The 19,912-nt window shown below is 32.4% G+C and overlaps 3 protein-coding genes across 4 annotated transcripts; all 3 read right to left on the reverse strand.

Annotated features, from left to right (window-relative positions):
• Positions 1-2,876: 2,876 nt before the first annotated feature.
• Positions 2,877-6,578, reverse strand: HEX70b (hexamerin 70b). 2 transcript variants are annotated; one of them, XM_089076380.1, is made up of 6 exons: positions 6,313-6,578; positions 5,708-6,050; positions 4,770-5,188; positions 4,162-4,484; positions 3,722-4,074; positions 2,877-3,559 (listed from the first exon to the last, which is right to left on the reverse strand). In XM_089076380.1, exons 1-6 carry the CDS (start codon positions 6,523-6,525, stop codon positions 3,150-3,152), a joined length of 2,061 nt encoding a protein of 686 aa, XP_088932506.1. In that variant the 5' UTR covers positions 6,526-6,578; the 3' UTR covers positions 2,877-3,149. The 2 variants fall into 2 exon arrangements, with proteins under 2 accessions (XP_088932506.1, XP_088932505.1); XM_089076379.1 differs by having other exon boundaries at positions 4,770-5,191.
• A 2,681-nt stretch (positions 6,579-9,259) lies between these two features.
• Positions 9,260-12,069, reverse strand: Hex70c (hexamerin 70c). The gene is made up of 6 exons (XM_089077617.1): positions 11,760-12,069; positions 11,320-11,650; positions 10,805-11,223; positions 10,390-10,706; positions 9,922-10,283; positions 9,260-9,802 (listed from the first exon to the last, which is right to left on the reverse strand). Exons 1-6 carry the CDS (start codon positions 11,976-11,978, stop codon positions 9,393-9,395), a joined length of 2,058 nt encoding a protein of 685 aa, XP_088933743.1. The 5' UTR covers positions 11,979-12,069; the 3' UTR covers positions 9,260-9,392.
• A 3,128-nt stretch (positions 12,070-15,197) lies between these two features.
• Positions 15,198-18,990, reverse strand: LOC105430340 (WD repeat-containing protein 43). The gene is made up of 7 exons (XM_011643858.2): positions 18,717-18,990; positions 17,807-18,304; positions 16,720-17,176; positions 16,325-16,631; positions 15,954-16,201; positions 15,672-15,876; positions 15,198-15,378 (listed from the first exon to the last, which is right to left on the reverse strand). Exons 1-6 carry the CDS (start codon positions 18,912-18,914, stop codon positions 15,686-15,688), a joined length of 1,899 nt encoding a protein of 632 aa, XP_011642160.2. The 5' UTR covers positions 18,915-18,990; the 3' UTR covers positions 15,198-15,378; positions 15,672-15,685.
• Positions 18,991-19,912: the final 922 nt, after the last annotated feature.

A 19,912-nucleotide genomic window follows, 5' to 3' on the forward strand; every position in this document is an offset into this window, starting at 1 on the left:
AAATCGATGGGTCATAAGGGCACCGAACGAATCGATATTCGATATCGAATCGTTGAATTCTTCGTTCTCATTTTCACTTCGTTGAATTACTATTAAGATTAATCGCAAATATAAACATTCGGCACGACTATTGGTCCATTAACTAACTTTGGTCGTCTCAACTATTTTACTTTCATTATTTAATCTTTTGTTCTATTAGCTGTTCTGTTTGTTAATTTCTGATTTTTATTTCGACGTGTGTCCCGGACGGGACAACTTATACATACAACATACGTTAAACTTGTATATCACAGTCCTAAAAAAATCACACTAAAAAAATCCACTAATACTCATTAACGGATTTTGTTATAGAATAGAATATTGTATCTTTTTAAGATATTTCAATCTTTGTTGGAAGGAATGTTATCATCCAGCGAATATATGTATTTGGATGTATGCTATATCATCCAAATACACTTTTCAACTTGCTTTCTAATTTATTTTCTTATAAACAATTCCATATTTAACTTTCCACGATGACTGTCGATGGATGTTCCTAACTCATATATATATATATATATATATATATATATGAGTATGCATTCATTCTGAATTTCTGATACGGGTTATAATAAAAGAGATTATTATTCGAGATGGTCATGTGAAACGATTCACCCTGTATATCACACTGCATGATTTTTCTGTCGTTATGCCTTGTGTTGCGCCAAAAGATAAATGCCGCTGTTAAATGCCAATATAATCGAGCTAAAAAAGATTCGTTCTCGTGCAAAAGGTCATCAACGCGGGATATGTTTTTGAACACACCTAATCGATCGAAAGTACTTTTGCGCAAACAACGGATCCGTTCTATGCAACGGATCATGTTTACAACGATGAATGTAGGCTAAAATGCTGAAATTGCTCGTTAAGAAACAACACGAGATTAATTATAACTGCACGAATATAAATATATACGCTTATCAAGCATGACTTTTGATTCGAATTCAAACTTTGACATAAGACATACATTTTATGTATGTATCAAGTGATGATTCAACCAATTTTCACGCACACTTCGTTTACATTCCCGTAGAATATAATTTTATAAAATTTAATAAAATTCTTCTTGCAAAATATTGTTTTCCAAAATTTGTTGTTTTGAGCTCGACATGATGCAATTTTCCATTCTACTTTTAAAAAAGGTATGTTGAATCGACACTGGCAACTCTCGAAGTTTATCGTCTCTTTTCCACAATGTCGATTGGTTCTTTCGCTGCGTTTACTTCGTGAGCGGCTATCATCGTGGAAATCCTTCTGACAGTTATTATAAGTGTCAGCATTGTATGTGTCAAAAGGTTAATAGTGTAATAATATTATATTAATCTCTGTTAAAAAAACATATAGCGGACTTAGCGCGCGTCTGTGGTGTCTAGTATATATAAAAAATCGCTTAATAACTTTTGGATCTGTTAATTTATAAATTTTTTAATTTTTTATCAATAATTAAAGAATTAAATTATTTTATAAATATTTATAAATATATTTATATGTAGCAAAATAAATACTTATAGTTATATATAACATACATATATAATATATGTAAAATATAACAGTCCGCTTATATTTTTATATTATAATGTGGCAAATGCCATAAATGAAATTGCTAAATAATATATAAACATTATTATATTATAAATAGTTATTAATAAAAGCTTAAATTAAACCAAATATAATAATTGTTAAATACATTTTATTTATTTATTGACCTTTGTATTTATTTGTGGTGACAATTGATTACATCAGATACATTATATACAATATAAGATACGCGTTTTGAAAAATAAGGGAAATTTCTTCTCTTCGGTATAATCAAGTGCTTAAAAATTTGATAGATTAAATATCGATTAAATATCGTCAATTTCGATAGACAATAAATATGCAATACACTCAACAGCGTCGATTAATGAATAATAAAAATTCTGATATATGACGATAGATTCTGATAGATCAATAGGTCAACAGCTGTGCTTAGACGATAAGAAAAAGAATACGCGTCGCGATTAATTAAGTTTACTGTCTGGAAGAGTCATATCTGAACGTTCGTAGAATAATTAATAAGTCTCAAAAGATATCGTTTTATGACACATGATAATTGCTAAATATGCGTTACGCCGTCTTATTGTTATTATGATTGGAATAACGTAAACATAATCGTTTATCTTTTTGTTTTGACATTAATAAAGAATATTATGTAAAAATGAATTAAACAACCATCCATAAAACTAAAATAAAGTGTACACAATAGATATACCAGTTTATATTTTAAATGCAATTCAAAATTATCATTTGCTCGACTTTTCGATGATATTCATTTTGATTTAATTAATTTTTTAATTGGGATAATGATACGACATGAGAGTAAACTTGAATCATTTTTGTTCTTTGAATCATTTTTTTATGACAAATCTAATAACTATTTAAAGATCTATAATGATAATAATAATTATTATTTATTCAATAAATATTAAAAATATTTGAAGACAAAACAATGAATATTTCTTGTACAATTACTTATTTACTTATTAAGCAGTGGAGCCGATATTCAATATTGATCTTTTATACTTTTCCTCGCTCTTTTTTCTCGTGTTATTCAATTCTTTCTTTTTTAAACATTATGCACTTCCGTTTTCTCTAGTTATATACTACGATAAATAGAAACAAAGAGCAGAGAAGAAATTGATTCACTAATAAATAAAATAGAATAGACGTAAACAAAGCTTTCTCCTCATTCAAATGAGAATAACATTGAAATGATAATTTTTCTCTTAGACAAAATAAAAGGTCAACTGGAAAGAAAGACTTTGATGCGAGAGTGCAAAGAAAAAACAAGATAGAGATAAATGGTAAAGGATGTTCCATCAAATTTATTTTGGATGCGATATACCGCACCGAATGGTTTACATATATAACATTTGATGAAAAAAAAGTGCTGCTGCACGCGCATTTGTTCTTTTATCTATTCGCATATATTCGCGCATATATTCTTTTTTCTGGCTAGCGCGATCCAAGTTCTTGTTACGGCCATCGCACATGTTAAATAATTATATAAATAGATAGAGTATCTAAGCGCGAAATCTATCGTTGGACATAGGCATAGGATGTGACGAGTCTTACACAGTGAGATTCAATTGTTCAGCCTGCTTATGGAAAATCAGAACGTCCTTCATGTAAAAGTTGGGTACGATAAAGTTTAAGCTGTGAACCGGTCTGTCGAGAGGATATCCCATAGGACGAAGGTCCATTAGACTTGAACCCCAGACGGGAGAGTCTACCTTGACGGCTTTTGTCTCATCGAAATGAGACACGCACACGAAAAGTTGGAACGGCATGCCCTCCTTCTTGCCCCTAGGAAGTACCAGGCGATCGGGAAAACCGTAAAACTGGCCTGGATAAGTGAAAGTCTCACCACCCTCGATAGCTTTCACCACCTTCTTGTACAGGACCTCGCTCGGTACCTCGTCCGGAACGACGTAGTTAGATTCGTAACTGTGGCGCTCGATCTTGTTCTTACCAGTTTTCACTGTAACAATTGTAAATTATGAGCAAATAAGAAAGAAATTATGTAAATAAAAGATTGAACTTTACACGTTTGGCGATGAAAAATCAATTTTAGCAACAGAAAATCGAGAAAAGCTGTTTTACTTGTTCGGAAAAAAAAAAAATATTCGAAAAAGATACTAACGATCAACGATCCACTGATCCATCTCTATAAAGTTCATGTAGTTCTCGCTTATGTCCAATTCGTTGCCGTAAACGTCATATTTGGGTCCAAGGAAGACACGAACGACCGCCTTGACGTCCTTGTCGCTGTTGACAGTGATGTGATAGGTAAAAGGCTTATGGTTAAGGCGATATTGGCGTGCCTTGATTAACATGGATTGAGCCTCTTTGTGACTGTGCACCGATAGGGCGTTGTTGACTAACGATTCAAAGTGATCAAAGAAAGTCAACAGCTTGTCAACGGTGACAGATTCAATCGTGACACCCGGGAAGACAAGTTCATCATGCGTGTAACTAGGTAAGTGTTCCTTATATCTGTGGGAGAATACATGAGAATACATGACAATGAATGCTTTTAAGTCATATCGTATATATTATACCATAATTCGCAAACATTCGTACCTCATCCAGTGAGTAGCGATAGTCTTGTACATTCCGTAGAAGACGGGATCCCTCAAGCTAGTGGTCAAGAGTTCGATAATGGAAGGAACTACGGTGTGTTCCTTGGTGGCGTGAACCGTCCCCATGCCAAGGACCCTTCTGTACAAATGTTCCAAATGTCCATAGTATGTAGGATTAACGGAATCGGCATTGCCCTGAATCACATTAGCAAAGTGGTTGAAACCGTCCTCGGTGTCATAAATGTTTATGTGCTTGCCATTCACATCAACGATGTAGCCCCTGTCGATGGCATCAGAGATGCGAGTGTGGATATCTTGGATAGCCTGTCGAATAGCCATAGAATATCGCGATTTAATTAATCTACCGATTATCATTCAAATAATAACGTTTATTAATTTTTATTTTTAAAGATTGTCTTAAACGCTAACTAAACGCTAACTAAAATACCTAATATATCGAAAATATACTATATCTTGTACTACGTTGGAAATATTCTTTCGATACCCATTGAATATGTATTATTATTCTGTAATGTTATTTCCATAATGTTTAATTGGATATTTAACGATCAAAACATAAAAAAAAGAAAAAGAATACTTTATGCCAACCTGGACATATTTGTGCAGGTGAAGAGGAACCTCGGAATTAGCGGAGCGGTGCGGGATCGGCAATCCATTGTAGTGATGCATCATCGGATAGTAGCCAGGAACGATAGGCTTGTTCACATCGACGTATTTGATCTCACCCATGTCGTGGGACAGTCTTTCTAAATAGTAGCGATTGAGCAATTGTTTGTGGGTGAACATATATAATTCACCGCGAAGATGTTGAGGCATGTTATATTGAACGCTGTTCATCCAGATTGGGAAGTCGTGATTCGTTATAACGTAGAAAGCATTTAAGCCGATATCCTCGAGGTAATAGTTTAATGTTTGTTGCTCCGATACCTCATCGCCGGCCACGTACCAATTGGTGTAGTTGGAAGGAATGTAATAGTAGTCTACACCGCCAACCGTCTTCTTCATAGCTACTAAGTCGAATTAATGTTTTAATATTAACACACAACATTTCCTTTCGTTGTATATTTAGCGCACAAGCTAGTTTTGATCTGGGCATATACGAAAATTATATTATAAATTTAGAGAGTCTGCTTCTCTAGAAAAATAGATTAAGATTGTTCATGCTAATTTGTATATTTAAGAAATAGCATTTATTTTCAGAACGTTTGTCATACTATTTAAGCATTATTTAAAATATAAGATTAGAAAGAAGGAGAGATCGTGATGCCGTAATACTTTATTTTTTTTTTTTTTTTTTTTTTTTTTAAAGAATTTCTTTAAAGAATTTTTTTAACATTAAGAAGGATATGAAAACATTTGTCAAAAAATGTAAAATCGTCTTTTTATAAAATTTAATTCACGTTTTAGTAAATAGACGGGAAAAAATTAACGGAAAATTCACTAATATTTCTTGATAAGATCGATAAGATTTTACTTCGAAATCACTTTCACTTTGTAATCGATATCTGATAGTTTAATCAACATACCTGATTGCGTGTTACCCATTGCGATATGATAGGCTTTGTGCAAGACATCGTTGTTGAAGAAATAATGCGGGATTACCTCGTAAAGCGGGGGCAGACGAATGTGTCTGGTATCCGGACGATGCATCACGACGACACTCAACACGTATACGTACATTTGTTCATTTATATGGAAGCGTGCCCATACGGCAGTATTGTAGAAAGTGTCAAAGTCCTGGGCGGAATGCAGAACACGGAACAAACAGATCGCTTCTTTGAAATGCTGAGGATGCCTTCCGAGGAACATCTCTCCACGTGGAAGCATGTTTCCATGTTTCCATCGTTGTAAGAATTCGGTTACCGCTTTCTGGAATAATAAATATATAAATCTATGTACGGATTCTATTCTAAACGTTTTATTAACCCCGGATTAACTCGACAAAGCTAAATTTTGTTAATAAGAATTAATGACACTTTCTTGCACTTCAACACACGTGCGAAATGTGCAAGAAAATTTCTGCCAAACTTTTGCCAAATCTCACGCTTGTTATGTTATGTTAAAAGACTTGTCGAGATTTTTCTTGTATGACGCGTTTCGATATCTTACATATCCGATATGGATATAGTACCTGGTCCGTGAAGGAAGCGATGTTATCTTCGAGATTGAAGGATCGCGCTTTTTGATAAAGCTCCGGATGGTAGACGGTTGGTTGATCGACGTGCCAAAAAAGTTCGTAAATGCTCTTCTGCTTGATCAAATATGCCTTATCGGCAGTGTGGGTGGACTTCTGCGTGGCATGAGCCAGGCACGCCGCAGCCAAGAGCAACGCAATCGCTTTCATCTTCGTGCTTGCTTCGCGAAGGATCGCCCGGCATCATTTGTCCGTCGCTTTATATAATCCCTCTCTATCGGGGGCGAATCAAAAAGTTCGAGGTGCAAGATCAGAGGGCCCATGAGGAAACCAGCGTATCGATAATAACCGAACCTTGTAACCGTTGTTTGTGTAATAATTTATCTTTACTGGTAATCACCTACCCTTTGACACGATAGAAATCCGGGATTCTTCGTATTTTTGGATTACGCTCACCTCATGCTATTTATTTTAATATATATATATATATATATATATATATATATATATATATATATATATCTTGACTTTGATAAACTGTTTTTTGATAATAAAATATGAATCGTTATCTAACGATTACGTAATATATTATTTGTACAAGTACAATTATTTATGGAAACGTAAAAGTGAAATACTATAATTGAAATACTAAAGAATATTAATGTTATATATCTTTTTTTATTTATTATCATTTAGATTTATTATTAGATTTATTATTAGCATAAATTAGATAGATTAGATTCATTATTAGCATAGATAATACTGCTTGTTTTTGTAACATCTTTTTTACAAATTGTAGAAAATTGTTTCTTTTTCAAATTGTATAAATTAATTCTAAAAATCAATTTTCACATAATTGTGACAAAAAAGAATTATATATTCCGTATAAATAAGATAATTAAATGACAATTAATATGTAACAAGTAACTTTAAATTTACTTGTAAGAATAAATATACCTAATTTTTATAGTTTTGATACAATTGAGAAAGTCATGTTTAATACTCGATACGAAAAAAAAAAACCATTTCAAGTTTAAAAATGTGTGTATTGTGTGACATTCTGTTCTGAAATAAAAATGAAATAAAAATGTATGTATCGATACGAAACGATATTGAAGCATGCTTTTTTTGTAGCACAAGCTGTTTTTGGTATTGTGAGCTTAAAATTTAATTATTTTTTTGCTATCTATATTTTTTCTTATCTATATTTTTATAATATTATCACAAAATTTTAGTTACAACATATTTGTTGTAAAGTATATCTCAACAGTCCTATTGTTCAGATATATTGCTTTAATTCAGTTACATAATTGATAAATTATCAAAATCTTTTTCTTTTAAAAAGTTGTTGACCAAATACTGTCAATCATTTTAATACGCTTACAACATGCATAATTTCATATACACATGACATAGAAAAACCTTTCTTTTGTCTTAGAAGTTTTTTAAAACACTATGCAAGTTTTTTCACTACTTGCTATTCAATTAACTTGACAAATTTTCCACTTTTAGAAATTTTCCATATAAAAGATTTAATTATTTTTGTTTTTCTTTTTCGCATCGCTGATCTTCTCATTTTGTTTATTTTATGTTGTGAGAGTAGTTATCAACACGAAGATTGTGTGTACTTTTATAGCTTTATCTTTCGCATATATATGTAACTATCATCACGGATGACAAGATTATATATGTGAAAATATTTTATTTCGTATTTTCTCGAAGTAATTTATTAGCGATTAAATGTGTTAGAGATGTATCTCTGATCAAATGATGGAAGTAAATGGAAATAAAAATGAAACAAACTTACTTCATTTTGCTTCAAACCAGATTATATCCGAAAAAAGATTTAAAATGACACAGAACGTTTCCAAAATATTTCCGAAATATTTTTATTTCTTCTTACCCGTACATCAGACATAATTGTTTTTCATTTATTTCCATTTACCTTCGGGTAATAAAGTTATTTCAAATTCATGTCAGTACTTCGGAATAAACCTTTTTTATTTACTTTCGACCTACTTCCGCAAATATTGACTTCCAAACACTAACTTCCAATCAGTTCATTCAGAAGTCCGTTTTCATCTATTTCCAATTTACTTCGACTAACACATGAGTCCCAGATACATCGGCCCATTCCATTTCTAGATTATTTTCGTTTACTTCCAATTTTTCACTAAAATTTACTTTCATCTACACCTGAATTTATCATGAAAAAGCTGTAGTAGGTCGCAAAAAATTAGAAAATAATTGACTTCTACGAACTGAAAGTAGTCGAAAAAGATCACGTCACCTTTGATTAGAAGCAGAAAGAATTAAAATTTTATGTTCGTTTTCTCCAGATTTTAGATGACAAAAAGTTTGCAGTAGATCGGAAAAAAAACGGAAAATAATGATTCCTATGCTTTGGAAGTAGTTGGAAAACAATGACATCCCTTTTATTAGAAGCAGAAGGAACTAAAAATGTATTTCCGTTTACTTCTGATTTTTCGGAGACAAAAACTTGTAATAAACTTGTAATAAATCGGAAATAAATCGGAAAGTATTATCTTTATTTCCATTTATTTCCATCGTTCGACCAGAGATGGTTATGTAAGTAATTTATTTCACGTTATACAATATTTGCTTATAGCACGGTACGAATAATGTACATATAGTTGTGATACAAATTAAGAGAATCAATCTGAATTTTATATTGAAAAATGTATAATGCTAGAAAATAAATAGCGCGCAGCTGTAGTGTCTAGTAATATATAATATTGCAGTAAAAAATTTTGGTGTAACTATATAGTAATATTGAAATAAATGAATTATTCTAAAAGATCTGTTTTTTTTCTCTAAAAATTTGCCGTTACTTTTAAAAGATATTAAAAAAATGATAGAAAAAAAATGTATGAAAAAGTAAAGTGGATTTGGGCAAGTCGGAAATAATTTTTCACAAAATGCATAATTTTTAAGCATTCTTTATTGGAAAAGGTCTTCATTTCGTATCACTTGTGATGATACGGAATTCCAGACAATAATTTCTGCCATTATAGTCTTCCTCGAAGCTTACAGAAACTGAAATAAGTCGATAATATCTAGAAATGCATCGATTTATCGTTCTCTGTCGCGTGATAGATATATACATCCTTGAAGAACATGTTTGGTGTAAAGAATTTCCACGGGTACATCGGTCTATCGAGCGGGAAGCCAAACGATTTTCCATCCAGCGTAAACTTGCCAAAGATTGGTAATTCCACCGTTGAGAGCTTGGTCTCATCGAGCGGGCTCAAATAGAAGAACATCTTGAATCGCATACCCTCGGGTTTGCCTTTGGGTAGAGTCAGACGCTCAGGGAAGGCGAAGAGTTTCTCGTAGTAGGTAAACGGCTCACTTCCACCAATGGCTTTCTCCAATTTCTTGTAGAACAAATCGCTGGACATCATGTCGGGCATAGTGTAGACGGAATCGGAGCTACGGCGCTCGATGGTATTTGTGCCTTGTCTCACTGAAAAAGAACGGAGAGAAACGGGGGGGGAAATAAATATCGCGGGGTGAATTTGTTCCACCAAGAGAATCAGAAGGATCCAAACTATTTCAAATGATATATCGAAATACGCGACTTACGCGTTACGACGAACTTATCCATCTCGATAAAGTATTTGTAGTATTCGCGGAGATAAGATGTGTCTTTCTCGTCGTAATGATCGCCGAAGGCGGGTCCGAGGAAGATTTTCAGCACGGCCTTGGTCTCCTTGTCGCTGTTGATGTTGAAGCGATAGGTGAATGGCTTGTAATTGAGACAGTAACGGCGAGCTTTCACACGTAGTTTCAGTCCTTCCTTGAAGCTCTCCACGGAAAGGGCGTTGTTGATGAACGTATCACATGTGTCGAAGTAGGTCGTCAATTTGTCGACGTTGACTGACTCGAACTTGACGCCGGGGAAAATGAGCTCGTTTTGAGTATAGTAGGGCATATATTTCTTGTACCTGTATGAATAATAGAGAGAGAGAGAGAGAGAAATCAAGTTGAATAGGAGAATAGGATTGAAATATTTCCAACATTAATACGATTTTCAACGGCGCGCGTTCGAACCTGAAGAAGTACATCATAATCCTCTTGTATAGACGATAGAATCCAGGATCTCTCATGCTGGTACTGTAGCATTGGAGAGCGCTGGGAATCACTTTGCTCTTGTCCTTGTAATCAAAGTTGAAACCGAGGATGTCCCGGGCGAGAGCATCGTACATGCCGTAGAAGCGTTTGTTACACGAATCAACGTTGCCTTCAATCAGATTTGCGAGAATGCTCAAGCCTTCAGGGGTGTAGATGTTGATCTGCTTGCCGTTCTTATCGTACACGTAGCCAAGATCGATCGCATTCATAATACGCAATTCCAGAGCCTCGATCTCCTGCAAAGATTCGCGCGAGACTTATTCGATAGGACGGCTGAAGTTGTACACGAAGTTGTACACAAAGCAAAAGTATAATTAAAAAGATGTAGCTGTACCTTTAGATATTTATATTTATAGAACGGCACATTCATGTATCGAGAACGTTGGGGCATGACGATTCCGTTGTGATACATCAGAGTTGAATAGTAGCCGGGATAGAAAGGCTTGTTCCAATCAAAGTCCTCGACATCGCCCAGATCGTTGGAGATGCGTTCCAAGTAGTATCGGCCCATCAGCTGCTTGTGATAGAAGTAGTAGTAGTAACCGCGGAAGTCCTTCGGGATATCAAAGTCTTTGAAATCGAACCAGAATGGCATGACTTGACGGAAGTAGTAGTAGAAGCTGTTCAAGGCAAAGTCCTCCATGAAGTAGTCCAATTTGTATTCCTCGTCAAAATAGGGTTTGACAAAGTTTCCGGAGTAATTGGCGTAGATCATGTAGCTGTCGACGTTGTCTACGTTGGCAGTGGCGAGTCCTGCGAATATAAAAGAAATATAAGAGAACGACGCTCTCTACTCGAGCGGAATTGAATATCGTACGTTGTTTTCGATAGGGCCGATTTGCAACTTACCACGCGTCATCTTGATGTCGTGAGCCTGCTGGATGACGTCGTTGTTGAAGTACAGATTGGGATAAATCTCGTAAGGGGCTGGCAGTCTCAGGTACTTGCAATCGGGACGGTAGAAGACGGCGATGGTGAAAGCGGACGTGAAGATGCCATCGTTGAGGTGAAGACGTGCCCAAGCGGCGGTTTTGTAGAAGGTCTGGAAATCCTTAGCATAATAGAAGAGCTTGAAGAGAAGTTTCATCTCTTCGCGGTGTTCCTCGTAGTAAGGCGAGTAAATGGCATTACGGCTGAGCATACCGTGTCTGTACAAGTACAAGAATTCCTGGACGATCAACTAGGTAGGAGAAACAAAGAGAAAGATTCATAAACGTGATATGCGATATGCAAAAGGATGTATTTAGAAACCGCCTAGAAAATTGGCAAGATTCCTCTAACTTAGGCACCTTGTCTTTGTACATATCGATGTTGCTCTCGATATCATAATTGCGGCCAATCTCGTAAAATTCGCTGTCGGTGAGGGTGTTTTGCTTGACGAAGAACATCAACTCGAAAATCTTCTTTTGCTTGTGAAGGAAATCCATGTCGGCTGTCTTACCGTTGAGATGGAATCCATCCGACATGCACAGCGCCGTCAGCGCTAGCAGCAGCAGTTCCTTCAGCATCGCGTTCAGCGATTTCGGTGTCTCGACGTTGATCAACAACTACCTCCGCGAGTCAGCAGAGGAGAACGACGTCTGACTGGTGGACCGTCGGCAGCTTTTATACCGGTAATTGTATTGATTTCGTTCCCTAATCGGCTGACCTTAAGTCGCGACCTGCCTGTGTTTCAATCGTTTTCGCTCATCGCCGTTATCTTCATTCGCGTGTCACACCTTTCGACCAAACATCCATCCATGCGGTATTGTCATTCGTAGCGGTAATTACGTAGAGAAGACTTAATAGGAATCGATGGAAAATACACGTTGATCCTTCTGCTTTTTGCTAAACAAAGCTCTCATCTCATCAGGTAAGAAATCACACATTATGCTTTTCTTCTTAAAAGAGAAAAATACCTTTATAAAATCATTTTGGGATAATGTTTAATTTTATCGTTAATATCGTTAATATTATCGTTTTACATTCCAAAAGACGTTTTACAATTCTTTTCGTCATCAAATTGTATCACCTCACAGAGGAGAGAGGGGGGGGGGGGGATTATACGTACACAGATTTTGTATAGCTAAATTTTTCTTAAAAGAGTTAATTGGAGTCCGCCATCTTCGTAAAGTAAATATCTCGTTCTGGATCATATCAAAAAGTTTATTTGTCAAAAGTTTATACACAGAATAAAAATTTATTAAAATAATTAGTTATAATAGAGATTCAAAAGATAATAAATTGATAAATAAATAATTGGACTGGATATTAGCCAAGCCAGATGACGGGGCTAATGATATATTTGAAATTATCCTATTATATACAATAATTCTAAACAATATTTCATTAACCTAACAAACAATAAACATGAATTAAATAATTAAACATACGTTTCGACCTTAAATGCAGTCTTCTTCAGTGTTTAAAAAGATGAGTTATTCACGCAACGAAATTCACAATCTATTAAATTGATTTAATGATTTGATTTAAAAATTTATTATTAGATCAATGAGACTAATTCTCGCAAATTTAATTTTGCTGGAAAAAAATGCAATTTAAAGGCAAACATTTTCAGAGGTGTGCGATTCTACAAGAATATATAGTGTGTTTGAAAATCTATTTTTTTTTTATTTATAAATATTTGATAGAAAATTATAAAGTTTATAACTGTAATTTTGCATATATCTAATTCTTTTTTTTGTGCATGAGTATGTTATATAAAACTATAAACTATTATTAACTTAAAAAATTCATTATAGAGAAATTGTTTTGTTAAGAAGATGTTTCGTTAGCCTTATCTCAATATTTTTGTTTTGCTTCGAACGACTAATGTGATAACAACTAATTAACATGATACCTATATTCTTTTGAGTGAAATTCCTACGCGTAAACATGATTATACATTAATAATAAAAGAAACGAGCCTCTCTCGGCTTCGCAATTGCAACATTTCTTATCATTTATTGATATACAACGTATTTCAGGTTCATCTTATTATTTTTTTTGTTTACATATGTTTCCAGAAATCTCTATTTTTTAATGCTAAGAAACTAATACTTTTAGTTCTTCGAGAATTAAAAATATATCTGCATTCTTACAAATTACTTGACAAATATCATAAATACGCGTGTGTAATAAAATCTTCTTATATAATTTAAAATAAATTTTACCAGAAAATTTTCAGTACAAAAGTTACTAATTATTAGGATTAGTACAAAAAAATTTGAATTTTCGTTGTACAAAAAAGTTGCAACATTTTCTTTTTTGATTAAATGTCAAATACACTATATATGTATATGTTATTAGTATTATTTTTATAAAATTATTACTCTAACTCTTTAAGAGAACATATCTATATGTAATATAATCCCACTTTGGTATATTTGACATTTCGTTCGAATTATTATTTTATATATATATATAAAATACTTGTTTATATTATCTATTATTTAAGTTTGTGTAAATTTAATTATATATCGTTAATTATATATCATAAATCTTATAATAACTTTTAAGCATCTAAAATAAATTTAAATAAAGATATAAAATAAAAAAATAAAAGATTAAAATAAAGATATAAAAAAAATCGATCCTATAGAATAAATTTTTATTATTTATTTTTTATTTCCAGAATAAATAATGTGAAGTTTAGACAATAGTTATCACACAAATAATAGCAATATTAAGTAATTGTATTAATAATCATAATGCAAATAATTTATTCAATTACTTGATTAAACCATTAATATGAATTATTAATATTTAATGAATATTAACATAACATAGAACATATTTATATTTTATTAATAATTATATATAACACATTTGGAAAGAGGGAAAGCGGAGGGGAGAGGGGGGGAAGAGAGAGAGTTTATGAGAAAGGCGTGCCGTAGATAAATATTTGAAATGACACGCGCCGATTTATCACAGAACCAGCCGGTTTTTAAAGTTCATCAAATTTATTTAACCTTTAAGATTTGATAATTTTAACTTTCAAATAACAATTCACATGATAACATATAAAGAATTTCCATACAGCCTAAATAAAACGTAAAGACGTTATGTATATTTGTATTTTTCCACTCTGTAGAAACCAGTTACTAGTACACACGCACGCTCGCTCGCACGCACGCACGCACGCACGCACGCAATATTATAGAGTATTTAAAAAATACAAAATTACAATTTTTTTTGTTGAAAACTGGATTTATTTAATACGACTTGTGTATATTCTTGTGTAATTAAATTAGAATTAAATAACAGTAACAAAAATTTAAAAAAAATATTTTTTTCAAGATATTCTCGAAATATCAGATATGATTATTTTAATGATTTGTAATTTATTTATTCAATAAATCTTTCTTCTTCCTGTCTTTTGATATAAATGACAAATTTATATATTATTTTTGTAATATTATTGAAAACTGTCATTTGATTATATCACAAGTGACACAAATTACAATAAAATTATATCACATATTTTGTATAAATTTTATTTGTATGTGAAAAAAATATATTTTCTGTTCACATTATTTTACATTATTTTTTTATGTTTAATTATACATTATGTTTAACATCAGTAGAATTAATAATGAATTAATAAGAGAAAACACTTGTGTTACTTATCCGTTATTTAATATAAAATTACGCATTTACTCATTTCTTAAAAAATTAGGTACATAGGAATGAAAGTGATCATTATCGTGAATATATATGCGCAAGCATAAATAAGAAAAACGCAACAGTTTTTATGATTATTTTATTAAAGTGTACTATATTTGGCTTTTCTTTTAAAAATCCATTTAGCAACAGTGAAAATAAATTTTTCGGAAAGAAAAAGTTATTACTTTTCACAATATCATCTTTATTACATCTGTTTTTTACCTGTTTTTAAAAATGGCTTCATTGTAACAATTCAAGTCTTTTCTGAAATGAATGATTGCAATATTAAGAACAGTACATACTACAAACAGTAAAACAAATATTAAGAACAGTACATTTTACAAACAGTAAAACAAATATTAAGAACAGTACATACTACAAACAGCACTACATTCTTTTCTAATGTTTGAATAGTTCGTAAACTAATCATAATTTGATGCATTTATATATATATATATATATATATATATATATATATATATATATATATATACTTAATATTCTAATAATCATTTTTAATAAATTAATCAAGTTAGATAAATTATTTCGCTACTAACCGATTGGATCAATTTCAACTATGTATAGAGTCATTATTATCCATGTCATTATCATTATCATTACCATCCTCATCCTCATCCTCAGATTTAACACTTTTGACATCCTCTTCATCTTGAATATCTTGATCGGACATTTCTTCCCAATTGTCATCAGATTCGCTGCTGAGATCAATATCTTCTTTATCAGCACCTTCATCCGATGAATCTATGTATTTTTTGTAATAATATGATTAGATATGTTAAATTCCATAGAATTTTGAAATATTCATATGTCAAATTAACCTGGATCTTGATAAACCAATAAGCTATCTTCAGTTATATCCTTGTTGTGGTCTTCATTAGCTTGAGTTATTTGTCCTGTTATAAGAGAAACTCTTCCTCTTAATTTTTGCATTGCCGTTAGAAGACCTAATTTTGCATCGATAAAACTTAGAATAGGACTGAGTGTCTCCGCGATATCTGGTCGCGACATTAAATGTGCTGCATGAGTCATTATCAAAGTTTGCAACCACATTACTGCAATTTTACTCCTAACACAAATAAAATAATTTTTATTTATAAAAAATAAAAAATACAAATTTTATATTATCTTAGATAAAAAAAAATGTAAAAAAATTGATATAAATTTATATAAAAAAGTATAATATAATTACGTATATGTTTTGCCTTGCAACATAACAGTTAATTCTTTCAGTAATGGCGTAATTGCTTGCACTGGTAATCTTGCGATAGTATTACGAATTACAGTTTCATTTTTTGTAAACAATACCGTCGTCAAAATAGTTTTATCTTTGCTATTTAACGCTTGCATCAGTAATTGTGCCATATTTGTTCCTTTCGTTGATGTCCTTCCCGGCGTGTTTGCATCTGCATTCAAACTAAGATTTTCTAATCTATCTTTTAAAAGTAACTGAGAACCTGATGTCGTTCTATTTTTCTTCTGTGTCGGGATTCCTATTCCTAATAAAATATTAGATAGATTTTTTTAAAAAATTTTTTTCATATTAAATCATACACTGTTATAATAAATTCATAAAGAACATGTCACCTGGTGCGAGATATTTTACATCTTCTTCTATCACGGTAGGTTTAATTTTAGAGATTGACTCTTCTTTCTTTTCTTTTGATTTTTTCATATCTAATCTTTCTGATCTGACCAAACATTGCAATTTGTCTGAAAAATCAGGTATCACTTTCTCGAATGTCAAATTTACATAACTACCATATGCCAGTAATAATTTTCCATCTTCAGTCAAGTAACCCGCTAAAATTGGAATTTGTTGAACAGTTTCTTTCTGATTGGCATCTGCTGCTACCGCAATATTTAGAGACGGTTTCAATGGTTTAGTATGACCATTCGGTTGATACTTGAATAATTGTGCTTGGCCCGATTGAATAGTAGCCAATACAATAACTTGTGACTCTTCCGCAACAAGTATCGAAACTGAAGTAGCCTCGTCTTGCATGGCTAAAGTTGCTATTGATGCTTTATCATTTTTATTATTCTAAACAGACAAAGGGAAATTTAATTGTAAAACATGCTTTATCTTTTGCATGTAATAACCAACTGTATTAATTATATGCATAGCATGCCAAAATTTTGTGCGCGCGCGCGCGCGCGTGTGTGTGTGTGTGTGTGTGTACACAGTAAAATGAGTAATTATTATACTTAAAATACTAAGAGTAGTCTTAGATTGATATATCTGTGTCTTAGGTAAATCTATGATATATATTAGAAAAAGTTAATTTTTATCATAGCTTTACAAATATTTTCTTTTAATTTCTATTACTTTGTAATATTTGTTTATAAAACATTTCTAATTAAAATATTTTAAATAGATTATTTTTTTAACATTTCATATACTTTACAATTGCAAATCACTTTATATATATATATATATATAAAGTGATTGCAACCACATTACTGCAATTTTACTCCTAACACGAAACATTTCATATATTTATATATGAAATGTTAAAAAAGTCAATATCTATGCGATTTGTGATTCGTTATATATATATATATATATATATATATATATATATATATACATATATACATACATACACATACATATAGATGGAGAGAAAGAGAGAGAAAAAGAGAAATGAAATGCATACTTAATATAACATACTTTGTCTAATGCCCATACAGAAAGATGACTATCTGCACAAGCACCACTGATTAAATAACTGGTTGCACTATCTATTTGTACGGTTTGAAGAAAGGTAATATGATTGGCATGTCCAGTAAATTTGCGGATTAATTGTTTGGTTGCTAAATCCCACCAGTTGATAATTCTTTCCGCAGATAACAAAGACTTCCCATTAGATAGAATTGCCAAAGCTGTGATTTTTGTTTTACCAGATTTCCATTTACACTTGATCCCATTTTCCTGAAGATTCCATTCTACTATATGATAATCATTAGCTGCTGTAATTAATCCGGTACGTGCCGACCAAGCGATCGCCGTGACAGTGGAAGAATGACCATTTTCCAATGTAGCACTGATAGATGCAGCTGCTATATCGTACAAAGTGACTTTTCCATTTATCGAGCCTATTGCCACTATAGGTTTGTGATCGATTTCTTCCGATATTGACTTTCTTCTGCGTCTCTTTCTTGGCGCTGGCTTAAAGGATATATATAAAAAAAATTTTATCATTATTATTATATTTGTTTATTAATATACTTAGGAGAATATTTATAAAAAAATTCGCTTTATCCACTTTTTAAACTCATCAAAATTGAAGAATCTCATTGTTAATCTTTCGTCGGAAGTATTTATAAAGTTCATTGAGTCTAAAATAAAATTTATTTGAAGAAAAATATAAAATACGCGTTTAACATAACCTTTCGGATATCTTGCATATTAAGTTTAAAGAAAGTGGAAATAGACTATGGATAGGGCGAACGTTGATACGGATGAGAAATGAATGTGATTAAAGCTTTGCTATGAAATCATGTGCGGTAAACGCGTAAATAAAGTAAAAGAAGGGAGCGGCAATTTCTACAGCAGTCGCGGACCACATGGCGCAACTTACCGATGCGTTGCCCGCCGATTGTGGGCTCACGGAGATCCATTCTATCACGCTGCAAGGCGACGATAAATGTCGATTAGGAGTATATTCATGCTTCAGCCTACCGCTCGCAGTCTCCCAGATCTTCAACTTGCCGTCATTACCACAAAACGCATAATATTGGCCATCTCGAGAAAAAGCGGAACGTCCCGTACTCGCCATGTTCGATAAATTTTATATATAGGTGAGAGTGGTGTGTGGTGGGTATGTATGATGTGTGTATGTGTGGTGTGTATGTGTGGTGTGTATGTGTGGTGTGTATGTGTGGTGTGTATGTGTGGTGTGTATGTGTGGTGTGTATGTGTGGTGTGTATGTGTGGTGTGTATGTGTGGTGTGTATGTGGTGTGTGTGTGTGTGTGTGTGTGTGTGTGTGTGTGTGTGTGTGTGTGTGTGTGTGTGTGTGTGTGTGTGTGTGTGTGGTATGTGTATGTACATCATATACGCGCTAGAAATGGCTAATAACACAGTAGATATAGTAGCGCAATTTTCCTGATTTTAGCGTATGTAAAAATGAACTGCACATGCGTGAGCGAGGTATGTAACCAATCAGGACACGAATATTCCGTCTCACTTTTTCTTTATAATTTCTCCGTTTGCTAGCATGAGATGCTTATACAAGCATTTAAATGTCGGTCCACAATAAGTATTTAATCTTTAAGTCATAAGAAATTTACCAATCATAGTCTATTAATCTTTTCATATTCGATTATAATTGGTCAATTTCTTACTTTTTAAAGCTTAAATCATCTATTGTGGACCGACACTAACGTTCAACAGAAAGTGGCGGGAACATACATCTCGTAGGTGTTATAAAAAAATTAAAATTTTAACTTTAATTGTTAAATTTTTTTCTTTATTGTTCTTTCCTTGGTTTGTACCGAGATGAATCGACTAGCTGAAGTACGAACTAATGATTGATGAATTATATGGAAGAAATAAATAAAACATTAATTTATGAATATTAGAAGTTAAGGCATCTTAATTTATTTCTGCATTTAAATTTCATGTTTATTGTATTATTGTATCTTTTAATATGACATCTTTTAATTAAATTAATATTTGTCAATATTATATTGTTTCTTCCTTTTTTAAATCTATATTTTGTCTATGGTTTTGTCTATGATTTATGAACTTTTTATTTCTATTCATTATTTACTTT

The sequence above is a fragment of the Pogonomyrmex barbatus genome, unplaced genomic scaffold (genome assembly GCF_055798465.1).
Source record: "Pogonomyrmex barbatus isolate J1 unplaced genomic scaffold, ASM5579846v1 scaffold2, whole genome shotgun sequence".
NCBI classification, from domain to species: Eukaryota; Metazoa; Arthropoda; class Insecta; order Hymenoptera; family Formicidae; genus Pogonomyrmex; species Pogonomyrmex barbatus.

Excerpts from the sequence above, each read along its gene's own strand:
- LOC105430340 (XM_011643858.2), bottom strand. The coding sequence starts at position 18,914 with ATGGCGAGTACGGGACGTTCCGCTTTTTCTCGAGATGGCCAATATTAT. Across the intron at positions 17,177-17,806 it reads CTGTATGGGCATTAGACAAA|AATAATAAAAATGATAAAGC; the intron begins GTATGTTATATT and ends TTGTCTGTTTAG. Across the intron at positions 15,877-15,953 it reads ATTGGTTTATCAAGATCCAG|ATTCATCGGATGAAGGTGCT; the intron begins GTTAATTTGACA and ends AAAAATACATAG.
- Hex70c (XM_089077617.1), bottom strand. The coding sequence starts at position 11,978 with ATGCTGAAGGAACTGCTGCTGCTAGCGCTGACGGCGCTGTGCATGTCG. Across the intron at positions 11,651-11,759 it reads TCGATATGTACAAAGACAAG|TTGATCGTCCAGGAATTCTT; the intron begins GTGCCTAAGTTA and ends TCTCCTACCTAG. Across the intron at positions 9,803-9,921 it reads GGATAAGTTCGTCGTAACGC|TGAGACAAGGCACAAATACC; the intron begins GTAAGTCGCGTA and ends GTTCTTTTTCAG.
- HEX70b (XM_089076379.1), bottom strand. The coding sequence starts at position 6,525 with ATGAAAGCGATTGCGTTGCTCTTGGCTGCGGCGTGCCTGGCTCATGCC. Across the intron at positions 6,051-6,312 it reads TCGCTTCCTTCACGGACCAG|AAAGCGGTAACCGAATTCTT; the intron begins GTACTATATCCA and ends TTATTATTCCAG. Across the intron at positions 3,560-3,721 it reads GGATCAGTGGATCGTTGATC|TGAAAACTGGTAAGAACAAG; the intron begins GTTAGTATCTTT and ends CAATTGTTACAG.